The 27949-nt window shown below is 45.7% G+C and overlaps 1 protein-coding gene across 1 annotated transcript in view; it reads left to right on the forward strand.

Moving 5' to 3' along the window:
* HK2 (hexokinase 2) overlaps positions 1 to 23881 on the forward strand; it is a 66572-nt gene extending 42691 nt beyond the window's left edge. Inside the window, exons 4-18 of the mRNA XM_068978491.1 lie at positions 3044 to 3163; positions 3758 to 3853; positions 4615 to 4714; positions 5052 to 5235; positions 7754 to 7909; positions 11467 to 11700; positions 12749 to 13053; positions 14271 to 14419; positions 14672 to 14791; positions 17351 to 17446; positions 18102 to 18201; positions 18304 to 18487; positions 19761 to 19916; positions 21052 to 21285; positions 23375 to 23881. Coding sequence (XP_068834592.1) covers positions 3044 to 3163; positions 3758 to 3853; positions 4615 to 4714; positions 5052 to 5235; positions 7754 to 7909; positions 11467 to 11700; positions 12749 to 13053; positions 14271 to 14419; positions 14672 to 14791; positions 17351 to 17446; positions 18102 to 18201; positions 18304 to 18487; positions 19761 to 19916; positions 21052 to 21285; positions 23375 to 23519 — 2379 coding nt within the window. The 3' untranslated portion in view covers positions 23520 to 23881. The remainder of the gene's footprint in view (positions 1 to 3043; positions 3164 to 3757; positions 3854 to 4614; positions 4715 to 5051; positions 5236 to 7753; positions 7910 to 11466; positions 11701 to 12748; positions 13054 to 14270; positions 14420 to 14671; positions 14792 to 17350; positions 17447 to 18101; positions 18202 to 18303; positions 18488 to 19760; positions 19917 to 21051; positions 21286 to 23374) is intronic.
* Positions 23882 to 27949: the final 4068 nt, after the last annotated feature.

Consider the following 27949-nt stretch of genomic DNA (forward strand, 5'->3'; position numbering starts at 1 on the left):
GCAAAATACAGAAACAAAGTGTGTTAGTCCAAAGAACTGCAGAAAACACTTGGTAAAAAGATTGGAAGGAAAGTCATAGTGGCTATTTTGGTGGTAGAATTATTAGTGCTTTTCCCCCCTCTCTTTTCCTTTTCTTTTTTTCTTTTTAAGATATTATCTATCAACCTTTAATTATAGGAAAACAATGGATTTAAAAAATAAAATTTAGTTAAAACCATGACCGAATCACCATACTCAAAACTTACAAAGGTTTTTGAAGATCTGTGAACCCGGGTAGTATGAGTCCTGGACAAAGTCTGTCTCATGGCCCATGAACTTCCACTTGGGAACAGTGAATTACAAATTATAATAGCAGCCAGTTTAGATTTTTTAGTGTTTCCTGTGAGGAGGGGAGTGAGCAGATTCTCAGACCAATAATGGAAAGAAAGCCTGTCTCCCTTCATAAAATAATGCCCTTTGATTTATGGCAGAAAAGTGTTAGCTCTTTCTCCCAGTATCTTATCCTTAGATCATCAGCTAACAGAAAAGGAGATAGTCTTCCTTCAAAGGAAGCAGATGGTCTCCTCCTCCCCTCTTTTAAAGAGCTGCAGGCTCTAACCCAACACTGTCCAATAGAACTTTGCATGTGGTAGAACTGTTCAGTACCTGCCCTGTACTGTGAGGCAGCTGCTAGCTACTTGCAGGATTGAGCACTTGCAAATGACTAGTGCTCTTGCCTGGAAAATCCGATGGACGGAGGAGCCTGGTGGGCTGCAGTCCACGAGGTCGCTGAGAGTCGGACACGACTGAGCGACTTCACTTTCACTTTTCCCTTTCATGCATTGGAGAAGGAAATGGCAACCCACTCCAGTGTTCTTGCCTGGAGAATCCCAGGGACAGGGGAGCCTGGTGGGCTGCCGTCTGTGGGGTTGCACAGAGTCGGACACAACTGAAGTGACTTAGCAGCAGCAGCAGCAGTGTGATTGAGGAAGTGACTTTTTAAAAATTCTAATTAATTGAAATAGCTACAGGTGGCTAGTGGCTACTGTATTGGGTAACACATTATCTAATGCCTCTTCACTGCCTCTTTCTTTTTTTTCCTGCCTACCCCTGTTGGTAGTGCAATTGGAAAGAGCAATGATCAGGGCTGGGAGAGGGGAAACCATTTCTCTTTCTTCAAACCCTCCTCCTATCTCTGATGATTGGCCTTATCTCTCTGCACAGCTTCTGTAACTTCCTTTTTTTGGGTCAAACTATTGTACTAAAGATAATTTTGATTATAGTACCAGGAAGAAGGTACTGGGAATTTGTAAATTGTGTCACTGATCAGCTTGCCAACAGAACAGAATTTGCTGAATATCTATCCAGAAACCCTATTTCCACATTAAAATTCTTGATCTCTGCTCAAGGGAGTTGGCACTTAGGCACTGGGGATCCTCTTAGTGAGAGAGCCCTGTCATTACCCAGCACGTACTCTTGAGAAAGTCTTGGCTTGGAAATTGAGTGTTTCAGCGTTACCTGAGGTTAATTTTACACATGCTCAGACAGAGACAGGATCCACTGGGAAGTTCAGTTAGAGCCAGTCCCCTTCTATAAGGGGCTGGCCTTGTCTTCCTAGATTCTCCCACTGACTGAGCATACCCCAGACATCTGGGGGGCCAGTGAAACCTCTTCACCTACCTGTCATCCCAAGAGCCTCTCAGTCCCTTTGTAAATGCAAATACTTTTGGTGATTTAGTGCAGCGGTTCTCAAACCACTGATTTAGGGTTACTTCGAAGGCTCTACAACCACCTTGTGATTCAGGAGGTTTAAATTTGGACTTGAAGATGATGCTGTGGACTACTCTTTGGGAGTCCCTGAACTAGTGGACTCTTCCTTGCTTCTGCCTGGAAAAGAAAAGAAACATTGTTTCCTTTTACTTCTGTTGGCTTTTAGATTTTGCCATCTGGTCAACCTGGCTCTTGGAATCTGCTCAGTCTTTTGGACTTTCGCTTACTTTTGGCACCAGATCGTTCCTAGCTTCAGCCTCTGTGTCAAAGGGGTCACCCATTTCTCTTTGAGGATTTTGAATGGGGAAAAAGGAAGCCAAGGGGCTATGGGCTTTGGGACAAATTGAAAGTGGATAATTTCTTAGGCTTACAAGTTTTCTTAGGAGCTTTGGATCCTGCTTACAATAGTTATATTGTGAGGCTGCCCATCCACAAACCCTGTTTCTTTTTCAGTGATCTTTGTGAACTCACTTAGGTTCTCATATTGAAGTTAGAAAACAAAGATAACTTCTTGGAATTGCCCCCAGAAGACTGGTTTTCTAGAATGGAGGAAAGATCTAAAAGTTACTTTTGTTAAGTTCATTTATAGAATGCCGACAGAGAATGTCCCATCCCCTCCCCCAGTCACAAGAGACCGGGTTGCTAAAATACTTGTTGGCAGTCAGATGGGTTGCCATTTCTGGTAAGATAATCAGCTGTGCATCCTTATCAAGGGAGGTTCTGACAGAGCCACTAAAGGGTACTCTGTTGCTAGGGCTTGCAATGACTTTCTGATTAGCTTTGACTGCGATTTTCCCCTGCCTAATGTGGTTATATTGATAACCCCATTGTGGTTTGGATAAATGGTCTAAGTGGAAGACAGAATTTAATAATCACTGCTGCTGCTGCTGCGGCTAAGTCGCTTCAGTCGTGTCTGACTGTGCGACCCCATAGACGGCAGCCCACCAGGCTCCCCGGTCCCTGGGATTCTCCAGGCAAGAACACTGGAGTGGGTTGCCATTTCCTTCTCCAATGCATGAAAGTGAAAGGTGAAAGTGAAGTCGCTCAGTCGTGTCCGACTCTTCTAACTAGTGTTAAGTCCTTATATGTGTTGACTTATTTAATCCTTTTGGTAACTTGTGAGCAGGTCCAGTTATCACCCCTATGTTATAGATGAACAAACTAAAACTTCAGAAGGGATACATATCTTGCATGTACTCAGCCAAGCTACTTCCTTTCTGAGCCCAAAGTCCATGCTCTTCATCTCTATGCCTTTCTGCCTCCCTGCTCATCTTCCTGTGTTGTGTGCCCTCAGCTGTTTGATCACATTGCTGAATGCCTGGCCAACTTCATGGATAAGCTACAAATCAAAGATAAGAAGCTCCCTTTGGGTTTTACCTTCTCCTTCCCCTGTCTCCAAACAAAACTAGACGAGGTAAGATGAATCCTTCAGACATTTTTGTTGCTTCATTCTTTGGACTGGGAGGACTGGAAAGAACTCTGAGCCACTTGCTACTATGGTGATGGAGCTTGCTCTGATGGATTGCATGGGCAATGTTTGAGTATTGGGAGATCTGTCCTTCTAGGAGAGTGTGTGTAAGTGTATGTGAGAGGGATGGTAAAGAGGTATTGGAGAAGTGGGGAGTCTTAATCCCTGTCCCCTCAGATGACTAAATGCAGGCCGACATACATTGCACATTATCCTTATCCCTCTTAGGGAAACGGGAGTGAGAAATTAGTCAGGGACTCCTTTGTTCTAAACTGTCATAATAAACATCCTTGAAAGTTTGCAATATCAGGATACAAGAATCTTATTCTGGCAGTTCTACAGCCTGCTTCTTGGGGATAGTAAATCATGCATTTAACCTCCTTACTTGGTCTCTAACATAGTTTCTCCTTCGTAGGCTAATAGGAAGACCTGTATAAATTCAGTCATGACTTTAGTTTAGCCCCATGGCAGAGGTCTCCTAATGATGAGGAGTACGGACTGAGTTCTATGGGAAATCAATATTTCTTGGTCCTTTTCCAGAGTTTCCTGGTCTCATGGACCAAGGGGTTCAAGTCCAGTGGTGTGGAGGGGAAAGATGTGGTTACTCTGATCCGGAAGGCCATCCAGAGGAGAGGGGTGAGTAGGGGCAGCAGAGCGAGATCCCGGGGCTTGGGGTCTGGAGGCCCTTTGCATTCTTTTGAGTCCACTCGGAAGTCTTGCCTTGTCTGTCCTCAAACTGGCATGAGCATTTTTTGTGGGTCTTAAGGAGAGGTTTTCTTTTCTTCTCTGTTATGTCACCCCAAAATCTTTGGGTTTTTTTTCTCAATTTTATTGAGAGTTAGCTCCCAATAAAGTGTAAGTTTAAGGTATGCTGCACAATGACACGTCTATATATTGAGTGACAACACACCAGTGATCTGATATATGATCAGATGCCTTTGGGGTCTTTAGATTAGCACGATGGACAACTAATCTTAGCCTTGGTGAAAGAAAAACCCTCATTTTCAAGTGAGAAGTTTGGGATTTATGTTGGCATCAGGGTGGAATAGGGCAGAGAAAGGACATGATAAAGGTCTAGTCACAGAAGGGCAAGACCTACTGGGAGGGAGGGAGAGATAGAGAAAGGAAAGAAGACAGAGAATGAGAAGAAGACAATGATAACAAGACAGGCTCTTCTTCGCGTAGTAATGCGAACTAGACTGCAGGCCTGCTGTGAGGGAAGTCCTCTGTGATGAAGACCAGTGCGGTGGGAAGTGAGATGCTGTCGTTAGACTGGATCTGGACCCAGCTTCCAGCTCTAGCCCTGCACTTGAGCCGTGTGTCTTATTGCTCTTTATCTTCAGATCTGTAGTCTTTCTGTGACAGTGAAAGTTAGAGTCCCCCTTTTGTCCCTGCAGGACTTTGATATTGATATTGTGGCTGTAGTGAATGATACGGTTGGGACCATGATGACCTGTGGCTATGATGACCAGAACTGTGAGATTGGTCTCATTGTGGGTACGTGAACACTGCGTGTGAGCATTGTGGGTGTGTGAACACAGCGCTGGCTAATGGATGGTGGGTGTGGGCTGCAAAGAGAGGAGGACTCCATGGCCTGGATCTTGCTTTGTACTTCCTGTTAGAGGATAATGGTGTGGTCACTTTTGAGGGCTAAGCCTGGGCTCGAGGAGTTGTGGGTGGTAGTGGGTAGTATGTCGAGATGCCCCAGGAGCCTCCAGGGAGGAATCCCATTCACACTGAGCGGTCTGAGGACAGAGTTTTAAGAGGGAGATGGGGGCTGGGGGCTGGGGGAGGACAGTGTGAGTGGGTGCTGAGCATTCTCTTGTTTGTGCAGGCACGGGCAGCAACGCTTGCTACATGGAAGAGATGCGCCACATTGACACGGTGGAAGGCGATGAGGGCCGGATGTGTATCAATATGGAGTGGGGGGCCTTTGGGGATGACGGCGCGCTTGATGACATCCGTACGGAGTTTGATCAGGAGATCGACATGGGCTCTCTGAACCCCGGGAAGCAACTGTGAGCGGCCCCCTGTGTGCAGTGGGCTCAAGGGTTGGACTCAGGAGCTGAGGTGGCAGCTGGCCAGGGCGAGGGGGTGGTTCTTATTTCTACTTCACATATAGCCCCTAAAGTTACCAAGGCACCCACTGCTTATGGAAATGTGCTTATTACATATACTGTGACTGTCCGTTGCTGAGAGCTGTCTGCAAACGATAGAACAAGTGGAAAAACCAGATTATGGCTACTAATTTGACTCTCAAGAGTGGTCATTTTAGAAGATCATATTCTAAGCATGCTGCCCTGCTCTTTCTCTCTGCCTTCAGTCTGTACATTGTCCACGGAAACCATTTGTGCACCACATAAGAAAAGCCATGTTGAGATAGCAAAGATAAGGGATCTGAAACCTCATTTCATAGCTTCCACCTCTGTCACTGCCCAGGGCATGAGGCTGAGAGTTGGCTCCTAATTGCTGCCTATTATGAGCTAGGCTGAGTTGCAAGAGTCCCAGGGCCTCTTGCTATAGCTGTAGGCAGACTCAGGCCTGTAGAAAAGTTGGTTAAGCAGCCCCTTTGGCTGCCTTCTCTGGACCTGTGGGCCAACCAGGGTTCTTGAGTGGACTGGAGGAGGGGCTCTAACTTTTTTAATGGCCCCTGGATGTTATGTTCTCCAATCTGGTCAGACTTAGATTTTGGTTACTTCTGACTCTTACAAAACATTATTTCAGTCTCACAAACATTTGCCTAATGTCCTTATTAAAGATCTTGAAACAGGGATTGCCGCAAGCTCTAAAGGCAATTACAAAACATTTTGAGCAATCAAGTCCTCTCTGGCCCTTTTTTTGCGGGATCTTAGTTCCCTGGCCAGGGACTGAACCAGGGCCCTCAGCCCAGAAAGCTCGGAGTCCCAACAACTGTACTGCCAGGGAATTCCTAGGCCCTCTGATCTTATTGGTGCTGTGACTGATGTAGGAAATCTGGTACTCACCCCTGCTTGGAGAGGAAAATCCAACCTTATAAACCAGCTTTATAGGAGAATCTTTCATTCTACAGGGAGGTGTCCTTGCTTCCTCAAAGCACAGCTTATTGAAGTCACAAGCTTCTCTCACATGTTGAAAAGTGAGTGAGTCCATTCATAGAGTACTGGCTGTGTCTGCCACGGCTGGTGAGAAATTCATGGACTAAAAAAACTGCTCAACAAACAAACAAACAAAAAAGGCTGGGAGGACATATTGCCAGTGCATCAGCTGTCCCTGAAGTTATTGCTGGGCTTGAATACCAACTTTTTTCTCACTCGTTATGTTTCTAAATAAACGTGTTCCAAACACTGACTGAAACAAAGTGCTTTTAAAAACCTGAGATAAAAACCTTTACCACTCACACTTCCGAGCCCCACTGGCCCCTCCGTTACCTCTCACAGAACCAGCTGTGTTGGAGAAGGCACAGAAGTAGACACGTGAGCTCCTTGCTGCTGAAGTTGGGCTGCCTCTCCGGCAGCGTGCTTGTGCTGGTGCTTAGACATTTTCAACATACCTCCTGCTCAGGCAGCTTTGCCAGCTCTCCACTCAGCTCTAGGTCTGCCATACCTGTTTTTGGGTCTTGGGCAAGTCACTTCCTGAGGGCCCGGCTTCTTCTCTTGTAGTTTGCACCAGGTGACTTCGGAATTTCTTCCACACCCTGCTCTGGGCCTTCTCTGAAGGCCGTGTGTGGGACCTAGATCCTTTCTAAGATACCATGAAAGGACCTTTTTTTTTTTTTTTGGCTAGAAAGAATTGCAAGGGCTTGGTTTCACCTGTCATTTATCTAAGCCAGAAAGACTGTCTTATAAAGAAAACAGTGTCACCTAGTGTTGAAAAAATAAATTACCCTACTTCCCTCTCCGCTATCTTGTCACCTTCCTGCTCAGAAACTGCCAACATGTCTCACTTCCAGATTCCCCAAACCATGTGACACTTAGAGCTCCTTCTCATTTGTCCCTATTCTTGCCCAATCCCCCTTCCATCCCACGTTGTTCTGTTTTCTCAGGAAGCCACAAATGGCCTGCAAGGGGAAGGAAGTTTGAGGTGATGAGTTGCTAGCCCTGTGCTCCCAAATTTAATTAGAGTGACCTGTGATTTTTTTTTTTTTTTCTGCTTGAGATAAATACTGAAGTTTTGCATAAGAATTCATTTTAAAAGAGCATTTCCTTGCTAGAGAAAAAGTTTATTAAAAATTGTTACCCTACCACATAACCCACTTCACCTCAAATTCAAGCTTTGGTAGAGTGTCCCACACTCCCTGGATGTTTGATTTGGCTGCTAAAGGACCCTCCTTCTCCATAGTTCGAGGCCCACCAGCCTGCAGAGACAGCCTAAGCTCCCAGTGCCTCCAAGCCCATTTGTGCCCAGCTGTCACTTCTCTACACATCTCCCTCCTAGTCAGTGCCACACAAGTTCGCACTTCGTTCTGCATAGGCGCCGTGTGTGCATGCCGCTTCCACAAGGACGTGTCAAATTTACTGGCAGCAGAGACTTATTTTTTTGCTGTATCTCTCTCTGCAGATTTGAGAAGATGATCAGTGGAATGTACATGGGGGAACTGGTGAGGCTTATCCTGGTGAAGATGGCCAAGGAGGAGCTGCTTTTTGGGGGGAAGCTCAGCCCTGAACTTCTTGCCACAGGCCATTTTGAGACCAAAGATGTTTCAGATATTGAAGGGTAAGCTTTGGGTCCTTCTCTGTTTGCTGGGACCTCTGAAGGGTGGACAGATGGCTGGAGAATGAGGAAGAAGCTCAGGCTGTTGACCCTTCAGATGTGGACAGCAGGAGGGTCTCACCCAGCGTGAGGCCTTGGCCTCACATGGCAGGCCTATGGCTTGATGTCACTTGCCAGATATTTTCCGCTTGTGTCTGTTTTGAATGTGCCGACTACCAGAGTGACTCATGGTGCTAGGGAGAGCTGGCCCCCATGCAAGGACTTTCACTTTTGCACTCGAGTTCCTGCCTGGCACAGGGACCTCAGCTTTATGCTAGAGGCTCCCTGTGGACCCTTCAATGATTCATTTTCATCTACTTCTCTTTTCCTGAAGCCCTGGCATTTCATTCCCTTTTGTTGTTTAGTTGCTAAGTGGTGTCTGACCCTCTGCGACTCCATGGACTGCAGCATGCAGACTTCCCTGTCTTTCACTATCTCCTGGAGTTTGCTCAAACTCATGTCCATTGATTCAGTGATGCCATCCAACCTTCTCATCCGCTGATGCCCCCTTCCTCTCCTTCCCTCAGTCTTTCTCAGAATCAGGGGCTTTTCCAATGAATTGACTCTTCACATCAGGTGGCCAAAGTATTGGAGCTTCAGCATCAGTCCTTCCAATGACTATTCAGGACTGATTTCCTTTAGCATCAACTGGTTTGATCTTGCAATCCAAGGAACTCTGAAGAGTCTTATCCAGCACCACAATTTGAAAGCATCAATTCTTCAGCACTCAGCCTTCTTTATGATCCAACTGTCACATCTGTACATGACTACTGGAAAAACCATAGGTTTGATTATATGGACCTTTGTCTGCAAAGTCATATTTCTGCTTTTAATAGGCTGTTTGGGTTTGTGATAGTTTTTCTACCAAGGAGCAAGTGTCTTTCAATTTGATGGCTGCGGTCACCATCTGCAGTGATTTTGGAGCCCAAGAAAATAAAATCTGCCACTGTTTTCATTTCTTTGCCCATCTATTTGCCATGAAATGATGGGACTGGATGTTATGATCTTTGTTGTTTGAACGCTGAGTTTTAAGCCAGCTTTTCCACTCTCCTCTTTCACCTTCATCAAGAGGCTCTTTAGTTCCTCTTTGCTCTCTGCCATTAGGATGGGACCATCTGCATATCTGAGGTTATTGACATTTCTCCTGGCAATCTTGACTTCAGCTTGTGATTCATCCAGCCTGGCATTTCACATAATGTACTCTGCATAGAAGTAAAATAAACAGGGTGACAATATACAGTCTTGACGTACTCTTTTCCCAGTTTTGAACCAGTCTGTTGTTCTATGTCCAGTTCTAACTGTTCCTTCTTGACCTGCATACAGGTTTCTCAGGAGGCAGGTAGGTGGTCTGATATTCCCATCTCTTTAAGAATTTCCACAGTTTGTTGTGATCCACACAAAGGCTTTAGCATAGTCAATGAAGCAAAAGTACATATTTTTCTGGAATTTCCTTGCGTTTTCTATGATTCAACAGATGGCAATTTGATCTCTGATTCCGCTGCCTTTCCTAAATCCAGGTTGTACATTTGGAACTTCTTGGCTCACATACTGTTGAACCTAGTTTGAAGGATTTTGAGCCTTATCTTTTAGCATGTGAAATGAACACAATTGTATGATAGTTTGAACATTCTTTGGCATTGCCCTTCTTTGGGATTGGAATGAAAACTGACCTTTTCCAGTCCTGTGGCCATTGCTGAGTTTTCCAGGTTTGCTGGCATATTGAGCCCAGCACTTTAACAGCATCATCTTTTAGGATTTGAAATAGTTCAGCTGGAATTCCATCACCACCACTAACTGTAGTGATGCTTCCTAAGACTTACTTGACTTCACCTCAAGGATGTCTGGCTCTAGGTGAGTGACCACACCATTGTGGTTATCTGGATCATTAAGACATTTGTACAACTCTGAAGTGAAGTCCTGCCATCTTTTTAAAATCTCTGCTGTTTCTTTTAGGTCCTTGCCATTTGTGTCCTTTATTGTGCCCATCTTTGCATGAAATGTTCCCATGATATCTCCAGTTTTCTTGAGGAGATCTCTAGTCTTTCCCAGTCTATTGTTTTTCTCTATTTCTTTGCATTGGTCTTTCCTCTTCTCCTTGGTATTCTTAAGAAGGCTTTCTTCTCCCTGGTATTCTCTGAAACTCATTTAGTTGGATGTATCTTTCCTTTTCTCCTTGGTCTTTCACTTCTCAGCTATCTGTAAGACCTCCTCAGACAATCATTCCATACTGGTGATTTTCAGAAAGGGCTCTATCCTGACTCCTGCTTCATAACAGAAAAAGAGGTCCTTGGATGGCCCATCAGTTCCAAAAGCTAAAGTTGAAGCCTGCATTTTCACCGAGTAGCGGGAGTGGGAGTGAGCATGGCTTGATTTTTGTTTTTCAATCAGTGATACCCAAAAAGTTGGACTTGGTTTCCTGTTTGTTTGTTTGTTTGTTTTTAACTGCAGCTTTATTTATTTATTTTTGGCTGTGCTGTATCTCCATTGCTGTGCAGACTTTCCTCTAGTTTCAGTGAGTAGGGGTGGCTTTTCATTGCTGTGCATGGGCTTTTCATTGTGGTAGCTTCTCTTGTGGAGCATGGACTCACTGGCTTCAGTAGCACGTGGGCAAAGTAGCTGTGGTTCCCGGGCTCTAGAGCCCAGGTTCAATAGCAGTGGCACACGGGCTTAGAGCCTCTGTGGCATGTGGCATCTACTCAGACCAGGGATTGAACCTGTGTCTCCTGCATTGGCAGGTGGATTCCTTACCACTGAGCCACCAGGGAAGCAATGGTGTCCTCTTTTTGAGACTTCCACTTGTCACTTGAGGAGGCCTCGTTTCAGGCACCAGATGGTGGAGAGGAGATGATTTTGGTGCTAACAGGAGCAGTGAGACAGTCCAAATGACTTTGTTTTTAGTGGGATACTTGAATGAACTGTACCTCCTTGTTAAACTTGGAGGAAATGACAGTGCTTGATATTTGTGGACACTTAATTCCCCCTGAAAAGAGGGCTAATCTCAAAGCATCAACCCTTGACCAACATCTTTAGATGCAAGTTAAAGCACTGCCAACTCCATGGTGAAGTGCAACAGACTGCTTGATAGAGAGAAAATAGGGTGGGCTCCACAGCTGGGTTCCTGTGGTGAGAGATGGTGGCAGGGACAACATTCCCACTATCCTGAGACAAGCAAACTGATACACATGCAGCTTGGTGTGTAAAGCCCCAGGAACAGGGCCTTGTCCTCCCATAGTGTGTGCATAAGGAAACTTGGTTGATCTCACTGGGGAAACAGGGACACCTGAAGTACTGTGTGTTGGTGGTGGTGGGGGGTGTGGGGGTGGGGGGGGTGGGAAGAAGACCTCAGCTTGTGCTTTCTTCGCCTCCTTGTTCCACAGGTGGGCAGAGCAGTGAGGCGGGTGTCTGCCTTCCCTGGGACATGGCATTTGCTGGGGCTGAGGGCTTTCTTTGTGGGCACACATCTTCCCTCCCACTGGCCACAGTGAGTAGACGCCTGCTCACACGCTGTTTCTGTTCCCCAGGGAGAAGGATGGCATCCGGAAGGCCCGTGAGATCCTGGTGCGGCTGGGGCTGAGCCCGACAGATGAGGACTGTGTGGCTACTCATCGGGTCTGCCAGATCGTGTCCACACGCTCGGCCAGCCTGTGTGCGGCTACGCTGGCGGCCGTGCTGTGGCGCATCAAGGAGAACAAAGGCGTGGACCGGCTGCGCTCCACCGTCGGGGTCGACGGCTCCGTCTACAAGAAGCACCCCCAGTGAGTCAGCACGTGGGCCCTCAGAGGCCTGACTCTGCAGGAACTCTGCGTCGCACTGTGGGGGTGGTGGAGATGGGCCATGGCGTCCAGGTTCTTTGTGGAATGAAAGCTCCCCACTGGGCAAGTGGGAGCTGTATTGTCCTCGGCATGGGTGGAGGCTTTCCTCAGAGCTCTCCTGGCTTCTGGGGGCTCTTTTTTTGTGCTTTCTTAGTTCCAGCTTCTCTGGCTCACCTAGGTATTGAATTAATCCTGCCCTGCTGTCTATGTTTTGATCCTTTAACTTGAAAGATATTTTTTTCTATGGTACCCACTTAGCTCATCATTTTCCCCTAATAAGAATGCCCGGTAAATGGCCCTGCATTACCTGAAGGAGAATGTGGAGGGTCTCAGCCCTTCCATGCCCTAGGCTCCTGGTCCAGTGCTTCAGAAACTTTAAAGTGCACACAGATTACTAGAGGATCTAGTTAAGAGGCAGCTTCTGGTTCAGAAGATCTGGGTTCAGCCTGAGATCCTGTGTCTCTAATAGCACCCAGTCATGCTGCCAGCCCATGGACCACACTTGGAGTAGTAAGGCCTTGGAGACCGTGGCTCCAAGCAGCCACCACACAAATCCTTAGCTGTTCAGACACCTCTGGGCTTCTTGGCAGAAAGCAGCCAAAGAGAGGCCAAAGTCTAGAGCATTTTGACGTTTTTGTTTTTGGATCTTTCCTAGGCAGCATCTGCTGAATTGATGAAACATGAATAGTAGTTGGTGTCAGAGTCACCCGAGGCTGATAAGTTGGGCGAAGGAGCTGGGGCCTATGAGAAGGGGGTCTTCTGTGAGTGTCTGCAGGAGATGGTGGCTTCCCAAAAGGGTCCTTTTCTTTTCACAGGGTGGTTACATTTAAATATTTTGAGCTTTTATACAGTGACCCCTAACCTGGGAAAGAGTAGGGAGAGAGTGTTTAGGGTGTCATTTGGGCTGAGGTGGTGGGCTACTGCGCCAAACATTTGTACCACTGACCCTACCTGTGGACACCCAACTCTTAGCCCGTCTCTGTGACTGCAGGTTTGCCAAGCGTCTTCACAAGACCGTGCGGCGCCTGGTGCCTGACTGTGACGTCCGCTTCCTCCGCTCTGAGGATGGCAGTGGCAAGGGGGCAGCCATGGTCACAGCAGTGGCCTATCGGCTGGCCGATCAGCACCGAGCCCGCCAGAAGACCCTGGAGTCTCTGAAGCTGAGCCGTGAGCAGCTGCTGGAGGTCAAGAAGAGGATGAAGATAGAAATGGAGCGAGGTCTGAGCAAGGAGACTCACGCCATTGCTCCTGTCAAGATGCTGCCCACCTACGTGTGTGCCACCCCTGATGGCACAGGTAAGCAGCAGGGCTGCCACCCAGCTCACCGCGGGGCTCAGTCACTCCAAGAGGATTCCCTTAGCCTTAGCATTAGGTGTTCAGATCAGATTGTCGAATGTGTTTCTTCAGCTGTAGTCCTGGGAAATTCTGGTGTTCAGTGAGCTCAACCAAGGTACTCCTTTGCTAAAACTGAACAGGGATCGTAGTAAATACTTGCTTACTATGTGTCAAATGCTTCTCTAAGCATTCCACACGTATTAATTCATTTAATCTTCAACTGTTAACAGACACTAGTAGTTAATTTTGTTTGTTAATAAGCTATTATGTTTTACACCAAACCTGGGCACAGGGAAATTAAGACACCTGCCCAACTAGGAGACGGTGGAGCTGGATTCAAATATAGGAATTTTGGTTCCAGGGTTAGCTCATATAAGGTCAGGGGTTGGCAAACTAAAATCCATGGTCTAAATCTAGCCCACTGCCTATTTTTACAAATAAAGTTTTATTAGCACACAACCATGCCCATTTGCCTACATATTGTTTATGGCTGCTTTGTGCTACGGGACAGGTTGTATTGCTGCACCCTAGTTCAGCCAGGTCTCGCTCCTCTGTAGAGCGGAGTGTAGTGCCTCCCTCTTGCAGCTGCCTGAGGTTACATGGAAACTGACTGAGGCATGCAGTGCATTGTGACTGTCCTACAAAGGAGGGTTTTCTCATTTAGAAAGGCTTCCCTTCAGTTTTCTTTGGAGAGTTGGACTGTTGTTCCTTTTCTCTTCTCTATTCTGGAGCCTTATGCAAGGTGGCCTTTGACTTTGTACAGGTGGCATGTTTGGATGTTCTGGAGTGTACCATATCACCATTTCTTTCCTATGTTCTGGAGCTCATTGTAATTCCTGGGATCCTGCAACTTGAATTCATTTGAGAACCACAAAGGAGCCAGGAAATCTCTAATCCCAGGGTTCTTATTTTCTTTATCATTAGGTGGAGCTTACTGTCTATCATGGAGAAGGAAATGGCAACCCACTCCAGTATTCTTGCCTGGGAAATCTCATGGACAGAGGAGCCTGGCGGGCTACAGTTCATGGGGTTGCAAGAATCGGACACAACTTAGTGACTAAACCACTGTCTATTATCCTGAGGTTGTCCAGGGCCTCCTGGGAGAGCTCCCCATTAGGGGAAGGTGACTGTCACTCTCTTTAGCCCCAGTGAATTATCTTCCCGGGCTTATTTTCCAGAGAAAGGAGACTTCCTGGCCTTGGACCTTGGGGGCACCAATTTCCGGGTCCTGCTGGTGCGTGTGCGGAACGGGAAGCGCCGCGGGGTGGAGATGCACAACAAGATCTACTCGATCCCGCAGGAGGTCATGCACGGCACAGGGGACGAGGTAAGGCAGGGCACCTCTGGGGGGACTCCGGGACAACCCCTCCTCACCCGGGAGGGCAGTGCTTTCTCTGCTTTCACCCGTGGTCCTGGGGAGGAGTAGGTGGGCTAAGGCTCTGGCTGGCCTTTACTTAAGTATGTGCCTGAGCTGGCTTTTCTCTTGGGTAGAGGCCCAGAGCTGGTGTTCAGGCCCTGCTGGGTGCAGCCTGCCCTGGCCCACCTACCACCCTGCTCAGAGCCCAACTTCTCCTTACAGCTCTTTGACCACATCGTCCAGTGCATTGCGGACTTCCTGGAGTACATGGGCATGAAGGGTGTGTCCCTGCCTCTAGGTTTCACGTTCTCCTTCCCCTGCCAGCAGAACAGCCTAGACGAGGTAACAGTGCTTTCCTGGAGGGGTCTCCCATGGGCTTTACTAACTCTGAACCAGCCAGAGTTTTGAGCAAGGGAGAAAGCTGACCCAAGGGGAAGAAAAGAAGGGCATTAGTGATCAGTCATGGGGAAGGGCTTGTTGATGGGAATGAGCAAGTCAGAGCTGGTGAGAGTCAAGTAGGTAACAATCTTTGGGATGGTGATGACGATGCTAATAATATCAACAACTGACATTTTTTAAAGTATTTTGTGCAAGGTACTCTGCTAGGTTTCCTCATTTAACCCTCACAGCAACCATATAAGGTAGGTGTCTGTGTGCCCATTTTGCAGAAAGGAAAACAAGGTCTACAGAGAGGCCAAGTATCTTTTGCAGGTCATATAGCCTGCGAGTGGCTAAGCCATGATTTCATTCCAGTTTCTTGACACATGGGTCCATGCTGCCAGTTATGCTCAGCTGTTCCTGAGGCCCCTGTTTTGGGCTCAGGACATTTCACTCCATCTCCTGTTTGGATGTCATGATATTTCCCTAGTGTCCCCTTTGCTTTTTATTCCCTGTCAGCTTGCCTTGGGTGAATGAAGCAGGGGATAAAGATCTGGTGCTCTTACAGCAGCCCTTATGTCACTCAGTGAGTTTTGTAAATGCCTCCTAGTCCTCCCCTCTGTGAGTTAAATTTACCACGTGCACTACTAGCACAGGTCAGGTGTTAGGAAGTCCTGGTAAACACCCTGCCGAATCCAGTATTTCCCAACATCTGTTAACATTTGTCTAGTGTTAGTCTAGGATTGCTTTTAGTTTTTCCAGCTTCTTTGTCTCAACACATTATTTTTTTCAGTATTAATGCATTGGTTTTCAAAGCCTTCTCATTTGCATCAGTTTACCAAAAGTACTTATCAAACATGTATATAAGTACTTATGTGATATTTAAGGAAACATTGCTTATTATAACAGTCATTAGAAACAAACTAAGTCATTCAACAGTTGGGAAATATTTAAGTCATGAGTCATTTACTGCCTCATATTAGCGACTAGTTTTTTGGAAGGAATCTCAATGATTTGGGAAAACACTGATGGTAAGACCAGAAAAATATTTTTAGAAAAGTATAAACTCTATAATACAGAAATGTACAAAATGTGATTAATAGGGAGATAAAAAAATTTCCAGTTTATATGCTTCTGGACTTCTTCTCCTGAAATATTTTAAACAGACTTTTCAGGTATATTTTTCAAGTATAGCATGTATATATATATATGTATATGTGCTTATAGATATATATATGCTTATATATTTATCTGGTGGCCCCCAAGACATGTCAACTGTTTCTTTTTGTGCCTGAATTGTAAAATTCCAGGTCATTGTATTGCATTTATGCCATATGTTCTAAGTTTCTGTAAGCATCAGGTATTCAGTCTAGAACTGTGAAAGCTAAGAACAAGAAAAGCAGAAGCTGGGTTCTGTCTGTTGTTCTGTCTGTAAGTTGGGTTCTGCTCTGCTGAGATCAGTCTGTTGATGGGGAAATCAGCAGGTTCTGAAGCCCAGAGGCCTCAAGCTGCCTGGCTTAGCTGGTGGCCACAGGCAGCTCTCCCCAGCTGTTGGGGCCTCTGCATGCCATATTATCTAAGGACCACTTGCAGTAATGTTATTTCAACATTCCAAATGCTTGAAAGTGCCAAATACAAAATTTCATCAGCGATGTCAAGCTAATTTGTAAACAAGAAAATCAGAGTGGTTTGGATATAAGTGTGTAAACTAGGTCACTGACTGAGATTGAACTTTGTTTTTCTGAGTTTCCTGGGATCCGAACACAGTGGGACTCGTGATATTAAACTCCTGGGCCGTGAGAAACCAAGCAAGTCCTGGAGAAATAATGCCAGTGGGTAGATAAATGAGCACGTGGCCCTCTTTAGGGTTCCGGCCTCTCAAGAGTGGTGTGGGGGTCCTGGATGCCTATTCCCTGATGGCCTGCAGCAGCACAGAGGGATCCAGGGAGCGGTACATGAAACAGCCCCCGTATTCAGAGCCCTCGTATATCTGCTCCTGAAAGGCCCTGTATAACTCCGCAGAGGGTACTTGTTCACTTCGTAGTGGAATCTGAAAATTCAGAGACACAAACCGACCCCTCTATGTGATGTTCAGGGCAAACTGTTTTTCCTGGTGAGGGCAATGAGCATATAGAGCCTAGCTCCTTGGCAGGGGCAGTTGTGTGGTGCTTATGAGCCCGTGCATTGGAGTTGGTGAGCCTGCGGGTGAGGGCCTCCTCTATTCCAAGCTGCAGGCCTTGGGCAGTTTACTCCAGGGCCAGAGTTACCTGTAAAATGGGCACGATAATGACAGACATTTCACACAGTTGCTGTGAAGATTAAACGGTGTAGCACATGTGATGTGCTTCGCCCAGTGCCTGGTGCACAGTAGGCCCTTCTAGTAGGTGAGACAGGTTTAGAATACCTTGTGGATGAGATGATCGGTTTTCAAAGGGCCTCTGATAACCTGTGAGGTTGACAACTAGAGAATGAGCCAAGAGTCCTTCTCTGATATCCCCCTCCCTGCCCATGTGTGATTCCTAGAGCATCCTCCTGAAGTGGACTAAAGGCTTCAAGGCGTCTGGCTGCGAGGGTGAGGACGTAGTTATGCTGCTGAAGGAAGCCATCCACCGGCGAGAGGTAGGGGAGGCATAGCACGAGGCCGGAAGGGGTCTCTGTGTACAAAAGCGGGGGGAGCTGTTAGGTGCGGTTGTGCCGGTCACAGGGACAATTATTCTAGTCCTTCGGCAGTCTGTGAGTGTCCATGGTCTGTCAAGCCTTCCTCTGGGCAACTGGGGATTCAGGAATGGCCACAAGCTCACGTTCTATAAACAAACCATGAGCTAACGTCAGGTGCTTTTGTGCTATGAAGGAAAATGAAGTTGGGTGAGGACAGAGTGAGTGGGGCTGGGGAAGCACATTCTTTTAAATAGTATAACCAGGGAAGGTCTCTGAGGAGGTGACATTTGAGCAGAGCAAATAAGCCCTGCTATATAAGCTTTCAGTTCAGTTCATTCACTCAGTCGTGTCCATCTCTTTGCAACTACGTGGACTGTAGCCCACCAGGCTCCTCCGTCCATGGGATTCTCCAGGCAAAAATACTGGAGTGGGTTGCCATTTCCTTCTCCAGGGGATCTTCCCAACCCAGGATTGAACTCAGGTCTCCTGCATTGCAGGCAGGCGCTTTAACCTCTGAGCCACCAATAAGTTTTATACACATCTAAATCTCCCCTGCAAGTGTCTGAGGGAGATTATCGTGGCTCATTTGGGGATTGGGATCTGCTGTTGTTGTCAGGAGTTTGACCTGGACGTGGTTGCCGTGGTGAACGATACAGTTGGGACTATGATGACCTGTGGCTATGAAGACCCTCACTGTGAAGTTGGCCTCATTGTTGGTGAGGACTTGGGCTGTCCTTCCCCTGCGGGTTCACATAGCCTAGGGTTGGTGGGGGGGATGGTGCCGAGGGAGGCCCTGACTGACCTCTCTTGATTGGCAGGCACAGGCAGCAATGCCTGCTACATGGAGGAGATGCGGAATGTTGAGCTGGTGGAAGGGGAAGAGGGGCGGATGTGTGTCAACATGGAGTGGGGGGCCTTCGGGGACAATGGATGCCTCGATGACTTGCGCACAGAATTTGATGCAGCTGTGGATGAACTTTCCCTTAACCCTGGCAGACAGAGGTAGGTGCCCAGCTGCGTGTGGGCTCTGGTATGTTTATCTCAGAACTGAACAGTGATGAGTTACCCACAACAGCAAATCCCAGGATGCTCATTCTCTTAAGATGTTAACAGAAGGGGTTTCTTTGGAAAGGGCTTCTTGTCAGATACACCTGGGAAGTTCTGGGTTAAGTCCTTTTTGCCCTGTTGAACTGTGATGGTCTTGAAGTCCAGTTGGGAAAACAAAAATCACAACAGTTATGTTGCAAGGAGAATTGGAATTGATCAAGGTTTTAGAGGGATGAAAAGACCAAAGAGGGTTGCTGAGTAGCACAGAAGTTAGTATACATGTAAGAAGCAGCTCCTACTGTGAGGACTGGGCAGGTGAGAGAAAGTGTTAAAACCTAGGTGTGGGACTTGAGGAAAAACAGACAGTTGAACCACCTGTTGCCATCAGAGTGAAGAAGCATTGCTGGGGCGAGGCAGGTAGGACCAGGAAGCGAATAGGAGCAAGCCTTTCTCCATCCATCCAGTATATAGCATCCTCTATTGTCATACTGGACAAGGGGGCAGCTCCAGCATCACCAAGCCCTTGGTGTGGTGGGGTCCCATTAGGAAGAGGTTGAATGTAGTTTTTCCTAATTGGATTAACCAGGGACTGTACCTCTGCAGAATATCCTTTGCAAACATTTGTCTATAGTAGAGGCCACAGATTAAAGTGCCTCCAGGAACCAGCCAGACAACATTAATGAAAGAATACAGGCTGGAGTAAGACAAGATTAAATGATGGTGGAGTCTTGGTAGAAATCTAGAATGCTGATATTTTTAAAGGCACTAGGCAGAGCCAGAAGGCCCTCAAGCTATTGAGGTCGTGTTTAGTTCTCTTGGCCAGTTTAGTTCTGGTTATTTAAGCAATAAATGATTAGGTTGACGGGAAAGCACGCTAAATTCTCAGCAACATCAGGGATTAAGATTCAGCATCCTACTCTTCTGGAAGTGGGGTGGGGTCTGGTGTGAGTTCCTCCTTGAGAAGTCAGGAATAAGCCTTGGAAGGAAAATGAACCCATTAAATGGAGTCAATTCAGGGAATCCCTTGGGCCTCAGGACACGTTTTACTGAACGCTATGAGTCAGTACGTGTGGATGCCAGGAATCCTGCCTAAGTGAGTCAAATAGCATTTCCTGTCCCACCAATGGGAAGCTGTATGCTCTCTACCTTCTGATGTAGTGAAGGCTGGTCTGTCTTAGCACATCCTACACTTCTTTTTTAACCTCCATGAACGTTACCTGCCTTGCAGGTTTGAGAAAATGATCAGCGGCATGTACTTGGGCGAGATTGTTCGTAACATCCTCATCGATTTCACCAAGCGTGGGCTGCTTTTCCGTGGCCGCATCTCAGAGCGGCTCAAGACAAGGGGAATCTTTGAAACCAAGTTCCTGTCTCAGATTGAGAGGTGAGAATTTAGGGCCTGGAGTAGGATGGGCCGTGTGTCCTTTTCATGGACAGACAAGCTGGGATTTTCACAGTTCAGATATGATCAGGGTGTGGCTTACATACAGGTCAGTTTAGTAGCTAACATGTTTGTCTCTGTATAGTGTTGTTTTAAAGTACTTTATGAACAGTTGGCATTTTAAGGGAAAATATATATTCTTGTGAAAAATCATGCTAAGCTGGATGAACCTGTGCAAAGCAGTATTGCTGGTTTTAGACCAATTTCAAAGGTAGAAAGAAAGATAGCTGCTCACAGAATGTAAATGGGAATGCACAGTGGAAGATAACTCACTGAAGCCCCTGTGCTTGGCAAGAAGGATCTTCTTAACCGCTGGTGCAGTAATAAGGCAACCAGGATTAAGTGGCATCCTGTGGTGGCTCATTAAAGTGAGGCTTTCTTCCTCCAATTTAATGGTGGAGAAGAGAAGTCTGCTCTAAATTAGAATGCTGAGTTTCAGAGCCTTCTGAAAATTAATGCTGTCATTCATATTACTCTCAGGCATATTGAAAAACAGGCTCTAGACAGCCTACATGAGGGGGGCCCTAAGTTATCTGCACCAGTGAACAGAATACTGTTCCAGTTTACATGTTTTCTTCTATAAATAGAGCACAGGTCGATTTGAGACCACCCAGAATCGGGGAGGAGGAGTAGAAGAGGCATCTAATGTTGGCTGTTGAGGCTTGTCCTGCTGGCCTGTGAACAATGAGAGACTGGACAGGAAAGGGCTTTGCAACTGAAAACTGTCATGTATTAGCATCAGCACTGTCTTTGCTATTTCCAAATAAGTGGAATCATGGCCAGTGAATTTCCTTTTGAGTATCAGTTTTGTAGCAGCAGTGTGCACCTTGCCTAGATAAAGTGGCAGAGGGAGCTGTTTCTTTGTGTTCCTGTCCATGTGGGCCAGTGTGATAAGCGCTAGTTCCTGAATTGAGTTTAAAAATGGAACCACCTCTCACGGACGGTAGCTTTGACCCCCAGCCCTTGGAAGTCCGGGTCCCCCAGAACTGCTTCGGATGAAGGAGCCAGGCCCTGGAGTGGCAAGCCATCAGGCCCTCTTGGTGCGTCACTGACCACTGGCTGTCTCCTCTTGCCCCAGTGACTGCCTGGCCCTGCTGCAGGTCCGTGCCATCCTGCACCACTTAGGGCTCGAGAGCACCTGCGATGACAGCATCATCGTCAAGGAGGTGTGCACCGTGGTGGCTCGACGGGCAGCCCAGCTCTGTGGCGCAGGCATGGCCGCTGTAGTGGACAAAATACGAGAAAACCGTGGGCTGGACACCCTCAAAGTGACAGTGGGTGTGGACGGGACCCTCTACAAGCTACATCCTCAGTGAGTGCCTGACCTCCACTCTCCCTGCCCATCTGTCTCCCCACATCTCTTCATTCTTTCCCTGCTTTCCTTTCTCTCAATCTTTATTTTATGGCAAATTATCAGACATTGCAAAGAGTGTATATAGTGCATGTATTATAGTTTTAGCGATTAATAACTGTGTCTGCTGCTGCTGCTAAGTCGCTTCAGTCCTGTCTGACTCTGTGCGACCCCATAGATGGAAGCCCACTAGGCTCCCCCGTCCCCGGGATTCTCCAGGCAAGAACACTGGAGTGGGTTGCCATTTCCTTCTCCTAATAACTGTGTAGGTCTGTGTTTTACCATCCAGCTTGGAAGCCCCCTGTGAGCTCCTCCCAGTTGCACCCTTCATTTTCCCCACCAAGAGTAAGTGCTAAGGTGATTAAGTTTATCACTTTTTTTCTCCCATATTTTATGTATGCATCTATAGTGTTTATTTTTACTTAATTTTTTTTGGCTGCACTGAGCAGCGTATGGGATCTTAGTTCCTAGACCAGGGATTGAACCTGAGCCCCCTGCACTGGAAGCACAGTCTTAGCCGTAGGACCACCAGGGAAGTCCCAGTTTTACTCAATTTTGAATTTACCATAAGGGGAAATCAGATGGCATCTTTTCTTTTGTGACTGGTTTTTCTCACATTGCATGTGGTTTTTAGATGCATCAACACTGAAGTCTGCAATCATAGTTCATTAATTTTCAGGGCTGTAACCTCTGAGTGTCTAAGCTATAATTTATCCTAATGATGAATATTTGGGTTATTTCTAGATTTTGACTATTTCAAACAGTGCTTCTGCCAATGTTCTAGTAAATGTATGCGGGAAATCTGGAGCATTTTTTTCTGTCGTCTAGGGTAGGAGTTGGCAGCTTATAGCCACAACTGTTTTTGTAAATAAACTTTCACTGAAACACAGCCATGCCCACTTGTTTATGTGTTGTCCATGGCTGCTTTTGGCTATTAACAGCAGACTATATGACCCACAAAGCTCAAAGTATCAATTGTCTAGCCCCCTATAGAAGCAGTTTGCCACCCTCATCTCTAGTGTGGAAATACTGAATTCCTTTTTCTTTTTACTCTTTTTTCTGTCTTTGTCCATCTCTTCCCCCTTTTGTCCTCTCATCACTATTCTTTTCTCACTTGCATATATTTTGAACAAATTGTTTTAAAATCAGGATATGCCTCAGTCCCTTTGCCATAGAAGCTCTTCGACTAAAACTTAAAAGAACAGAGCTGTGCCCCTTGCTCAGCAGAAGGTAGGATGGAGAGACTCATTGATTGAATTGCCACCCGTGTCACCGTGATTGTTTCAAGGAGTTGAGACGCTTGCCCAGAGTCTACAGTTAGTGCAAAGAGTGGACCCTGAGGAGTTCTAAATTTCTCTTATTGATGTTCAGTGTCATTGTGAAAATAGGAACCTCAGTCCCAAGTGAGGGTTGGGAGTGGGAGAAAGTCCAGCCACTAGCACCAGGGCTTGAGGTTAGGACCTCTGTTCTCAGCTCTGCCAATGGGGAGGAGCAACTCGACCCTGCTCTAGTGGGTAAATAATGACAAATGGTCTCTTTCTCTAGTCCCATATCAGGAAGAATCTTTGATTCTTGTCATCTCCCAACAACACCCTCCTAAGTCTGCTCCTTTTGCCTTTAATGAAATTTTGGGTTAGACATGAGTCTGCTATGAGTTAATATCTCTGGAAAACGGAATATCACATGTATGGGACTTGGTCCTCCCCTCTAGAGCTGATGAACAGGCACTTCTGCAAGGCATGCATAAATGACTGCTCTTTTAAGAACACAGCTGGCCATAATCTCAGGCTTTTGTTCTAGAGTTGAATCTTAGCTTCTCACTTAGCTTCTCTTGCCCACTGTAACATAGTACTTGGGCATGTTGCTAGTCTCTCCAAACCTCAGTTTTCTGAAAAACAATACATAGTGTTTAATACATGGTAGCTATCATCCTCTTCTCCATCTCAATCATTCCTAGGTTTCCAGCATCACTTCTTAGGGCACTATCTTTTAGGACACAAATCTGTCGTGACTAAGACATTTTGTTCTGTCTTCCTCCCAACTTTTTCAGCTTTGCCAAAGTCATGCATGAGACGGTGAAGGACTTGGCTCCAAAATGTGATGTGTCCTTCCTGGAGTCAGAAGATGGCAGTGGGAAGGGGGCAGCTCTCATCACTGCTGTGGCCTGCCGCATCCGAGAGGCTGGACAACGGTAGAGCCCCTGCAATTGGAAGGACTTTCTCTGGTTTCCCTTCTTTCCTGCTTTAAATTATAAGATGCCATTCCCCTTGTGTCAGAAACAGACCCCTTGGCTTTTCCTTGGCAGAGAGCACGTCACTGGACTAGATTTTATCTCTCTGTCTACTCATTGTAGAGTTTGGTACCCAAGCCTTGGCCCTCCTGAGATAAATACAATTTGAAGTAAGGATTTGTTCACACTTTTCACAACCATTACCATTGATTTTTTTAAAACTCGAAAAAAAGATTTAATCTTTAGTAATCCCCCTGGCCAAATACCATGCCCCTGTATAATCCTACAGGATGGGGACAAAAATAAAAAATATGTTGGCTTCACCTTGAAGCCTGACCATGACATTTCTAGGTGGAAAGCATCCCCCAGCTTGAAAGTTGGTGCTATTTCTCCTCTCAGAGAGCTGAGAGGTCTCCACTGACTTGAGCCTGATTCTCCCATAGGCAGGGGGAAGGGGCAGCAATGGGGGGGAAGCCCATGGATAGCCATGTGGCAGCCCCTCTTCAACCTCATCTCTAAGCATTAGCCAGGTGGGTTCCAGTGGATGCTGTTCCTGGAATCAAAGCATCCTGAGTCTGATCAAGCAAAACCAAAGCCTAGAGTCCTGGGAGTAGGTTCACAGGTCATCAATAAGCAGTGGACCTTTGGGGGCGGGAAGACTTTTTGGTCTGTTTTAAAATTTTTTCCTGCAGAAGTGGAAACACTGTATTTTCATTTTAATTTATATTTGAAATGTATTTAGTTCATGAAGTACATCTGCTCCTTCATCTTGACACTGTATGATCCTTTGTATGTAATGTATTTATATGTTAATTTGTTTTGTCTATAAATACACAGGGTCTCAATAGATCAATGTAGTTAAAGGATGGAAGATGAAGATATACTAATTGGTTACTAGAAATACCTCATTCATCTCCAGGAAGAGAAGGAAAACATCATTAAAGTGAGGGAATGGTCAAGTCCTCCTTTCCCTGCAGACTCAGAAACTTGGAAGGTGTCTGGGGATAGCGTGAAGGGGGTTGGGACTGTGGACTGAAGAAACCACACCAACTGATTGCTCAGTCTAGAAACTTTTCTGGTACAATATTACATGAGATGTTAACAAAGGAAACAGGAATCATTTCAAATAAACTGCTTAGCAATCTTCAGTCTTAAGGCAGTTAGTAGTATTTTAAACCTCTCTAACAAGATAAAGGAAATCACCAAAAATATTTGCAAAATGGTCTAATTGTTGATAGCAAACCAAAACCAAACTATTAATCAAACATACAAAACTTCAGGGACAACATGTTTGGTGGATTTGTACCCTTCTAGCAAATTTCACCTTGGGTTTGTTTTGTAAATGTCCTATAACAGGTATTGTCCACAGACTTCTAGGCTAAGCTGTTTTTACAAGAAGTATTTATTTCAAACTGCTTGGGTGGAGAGGGAAAGGGACCTAAAACCTTCCTTACCCTACTTTTTAGAGTGCAGTTAATCCTGAATCTGCGAGCCCACTTCTGCCCTAAATTATTAAATCATTTTAATATTTTTATTAAACCCATATACTTCATAATAAAGAGGGGAAGGCCTTTTAACAATGTTGAGTAGGATACAAGGATCAAAACAAAAATGGAACAACACAACTCAAAGCACCCAAATCTCGCACATTTATCAAACTTGTAGTGAGAACAGTGTCTGGATTTGTGTATCACTAAGGGATGCCCAAGAAATAGAAGTGAACTTTAACTTTTAAACTTGAAACATTAGGCACCATCTATGAAACTGCACATTTTTAAAAGGTAGAGCTGTGTGTGTGGCTTCTAAAACGGAACGCTGGAAAATGCATTTTGAATGGTTGTGTTCCCACAGTTAGGTGATAGTTCCTTGCTGGCGCTGCTTCGCCTGTGTAAATGTATCGGCTCTCAGTCTGTGTCTGCGATGTACTCAGTAGCAGATCATCTCAAACCCTGGAGCACTCAGTCTAGTGAAGATGTTGTCATGTACAATAAAGAACTAGTGGGATTAACTGTGTGATGTTAACTATTATTAATAAATTTTAACATTTTTCAAATATTCCACATGTGATTCATGAGGCTTTTTAAGAGTGTAGTCATCTTTCAATCATGTTAGTCCTTGGAAGAAAAGTTATGACCAACCTAGAGAGCATATTCAAAAGCAGATGCATTACTTTGCTGACTAAGGTCCATCTACTTAAGGCTATGGTTTATGCAGTGGTCATGTATGGATGTGAGAGTTGGACTGTGAAGAAGGCTGAGCACCGAAGAATTGATGCTTTTGAACTGTGGTGTTGGAAAAGACTCTTGAGAGTCCCTTGGAGTGCAAGGAGATCCAACCAGTCCATTCTGAAGGAGATCAACCCTGGGATTTCTTTGGAGGGAATGATGCTAAAGCTGAAACTCCAGGACTTTGGCCACCTCATGTGAAGAGTTGACTCACTGGAAAAGACTCTGATGCTGGGAGGGGTTGGGGGCAGGAGGAGAAGGGGACGACCCAGGATGAGATGGCTGGATGGCATCACGGACTTGATGGACGTGAGTTTGAGTGAACTCCGGGAGTTGGTGATGGACAGGGAGGCCTGGCGTGCTGCAATTCATGGGGGCGCAAAGAGTCGGACATGACTGAGTGATTGAACTGAACTGAACTGAACCCATCTGAGTAATTGCTGAGTGTTTTGATTTTGACTATACGTGCTTGACAGGCATGTGACCAACACTTTGCCTTGACCCCAGATATTTCTCACTCCAGAAACACAGTGCCAATGGAATGGGAAGCTAGATGATCTTTCCTAGGCTGTGTTTGAGCCCCTGGATTTCAACCATTGCTGAAACCATGGCTGGTGCAGCAGTCTGCTGTTTTAAGCAGTTTGGCTGAGATGAAGCAGAACCCTCAGGGACTCTGGCTAAACTCTGTAGGTATATATGATTCACATTCAAGACATAAAGCCCTTACTTACATGAACTCTAAAAAAGCACTTGCCTCTATCCTCTCCTTACCATCTTTTCAAACCCTTTCCTTAATAAGCAAAATACAAACTTGGTAAATAAACTTCTTACAAGTTCTTAATGATACCCACTGATGATATTGACATGGCCTTGCTTGACAATACCTGATGAAGGAGCAGATAGAGGCTAACAGAATGATACAGATAGGCAGAACACAAAATTCAAACTTGCTAGGGGTGAAGGAAAAGAAATTAAAATTGACCTTATTTTTCTGACTTCAACTTGGTGAGCTTATGGGAGCATACTTATATACTATTGATCGAAGTGCAAAGTGCAGTCATTTAGGAGAGGAATAGGCAATATCCATGAAAAAAACCAATGTTCTGTACACTTTTCTAGAAATTTGTGAGAGGAAATAGACATAGTTGGAGACCAAGATTTATCTTTAAGGGTATTTGTGATTGCATGACTTAAAAATAACAGAATAGGGGTCTGCCTAACTTGTACCAGGATCTGGTCAGGAAGACAATCTACTATGGTTAATTCAAACAGATTTTAACACAGGGGCTTGGTTATAGAGGTAATAATAGAGCTGAGCAGTTCCACAGTGTAGAGGAGCAACCCAGAGTTTAACAACATCAAACATCTCCACCTCTATCCTAATGGCTGGGTCAGAAGCTAGAACCCTAGAGCTGGGGTGGGAGGTGGTTAGAAACACCTGACTTCTTTCCAATTTTCTGCAGTGTCTCCCATTGACCCTACTTGTGAGGCAAATAGATTCGAGATTAGATCTGATAGAGTGTCTGAGGATCTATGGATGGAGGTTCATAACATTGTACAGGACGCAGTGATCAAAACCATCACCAAGAAAAAGAAATACAGAAAGGCAAAGTGGTTGTCTGAGGAGGCCTGACAATTAGGGGAGAAAAGAAGAGAAGTGAATGGCAAAGGAGAAAAGGAAAGATAGACCCATCTGAATGCAGAGCTCCAAAGAATAGCAAGGAGAGATAAGAAAAGCCTTGCTAAGTGAACAATGCAAAGAAATAGAGGAAAATAATTGAATGAGACAGACTAGAGATCTCTTCAAGAAAATTAGAGATACCAAGGGAACATTTCATGCAAAAATGGGTACAATAAATGGCAGAAACAGTACGGACCTAACAGAAACAGAAAATGTTAAGCGGTGGCAAGAATACACAGAACTGTACAAAAAAGTTCTTAATGACCCAGATAATCACAATGGTGTGATCCCTCACCTAGAGCCAGATATCCTGGAGTGTGAAGTCAAGTGGGCCTTAGGAAAGCATTACTATGAACAAAGCTAGTGGAGGTGATGGAATGCCAGTTGAGCTATTTCAAATCCTAAAAGATGGTGCTGTTTAAGTACTTCTGTCAATATGCCAGCAAATTTAGAAAACTCAGCAGTGGCCACAAGACTGGAAAAGTTGTT

This window comes from Capricornis sumatraensis, chromosome 1 (genome assembly GCF_032405125.1).
Source record: "Capricornis sumatraensis isolate serow.1 chromosome 1, serow.2, whole genome shotgun sequence".
Classification (NCBI taxonomy): domain Eukaryota; kingdom Metazoa; phylum Chordata; class Mammalia; order Artiodactyla; family Bovidae; genus Capricornis; species Capricornis sumatraensis.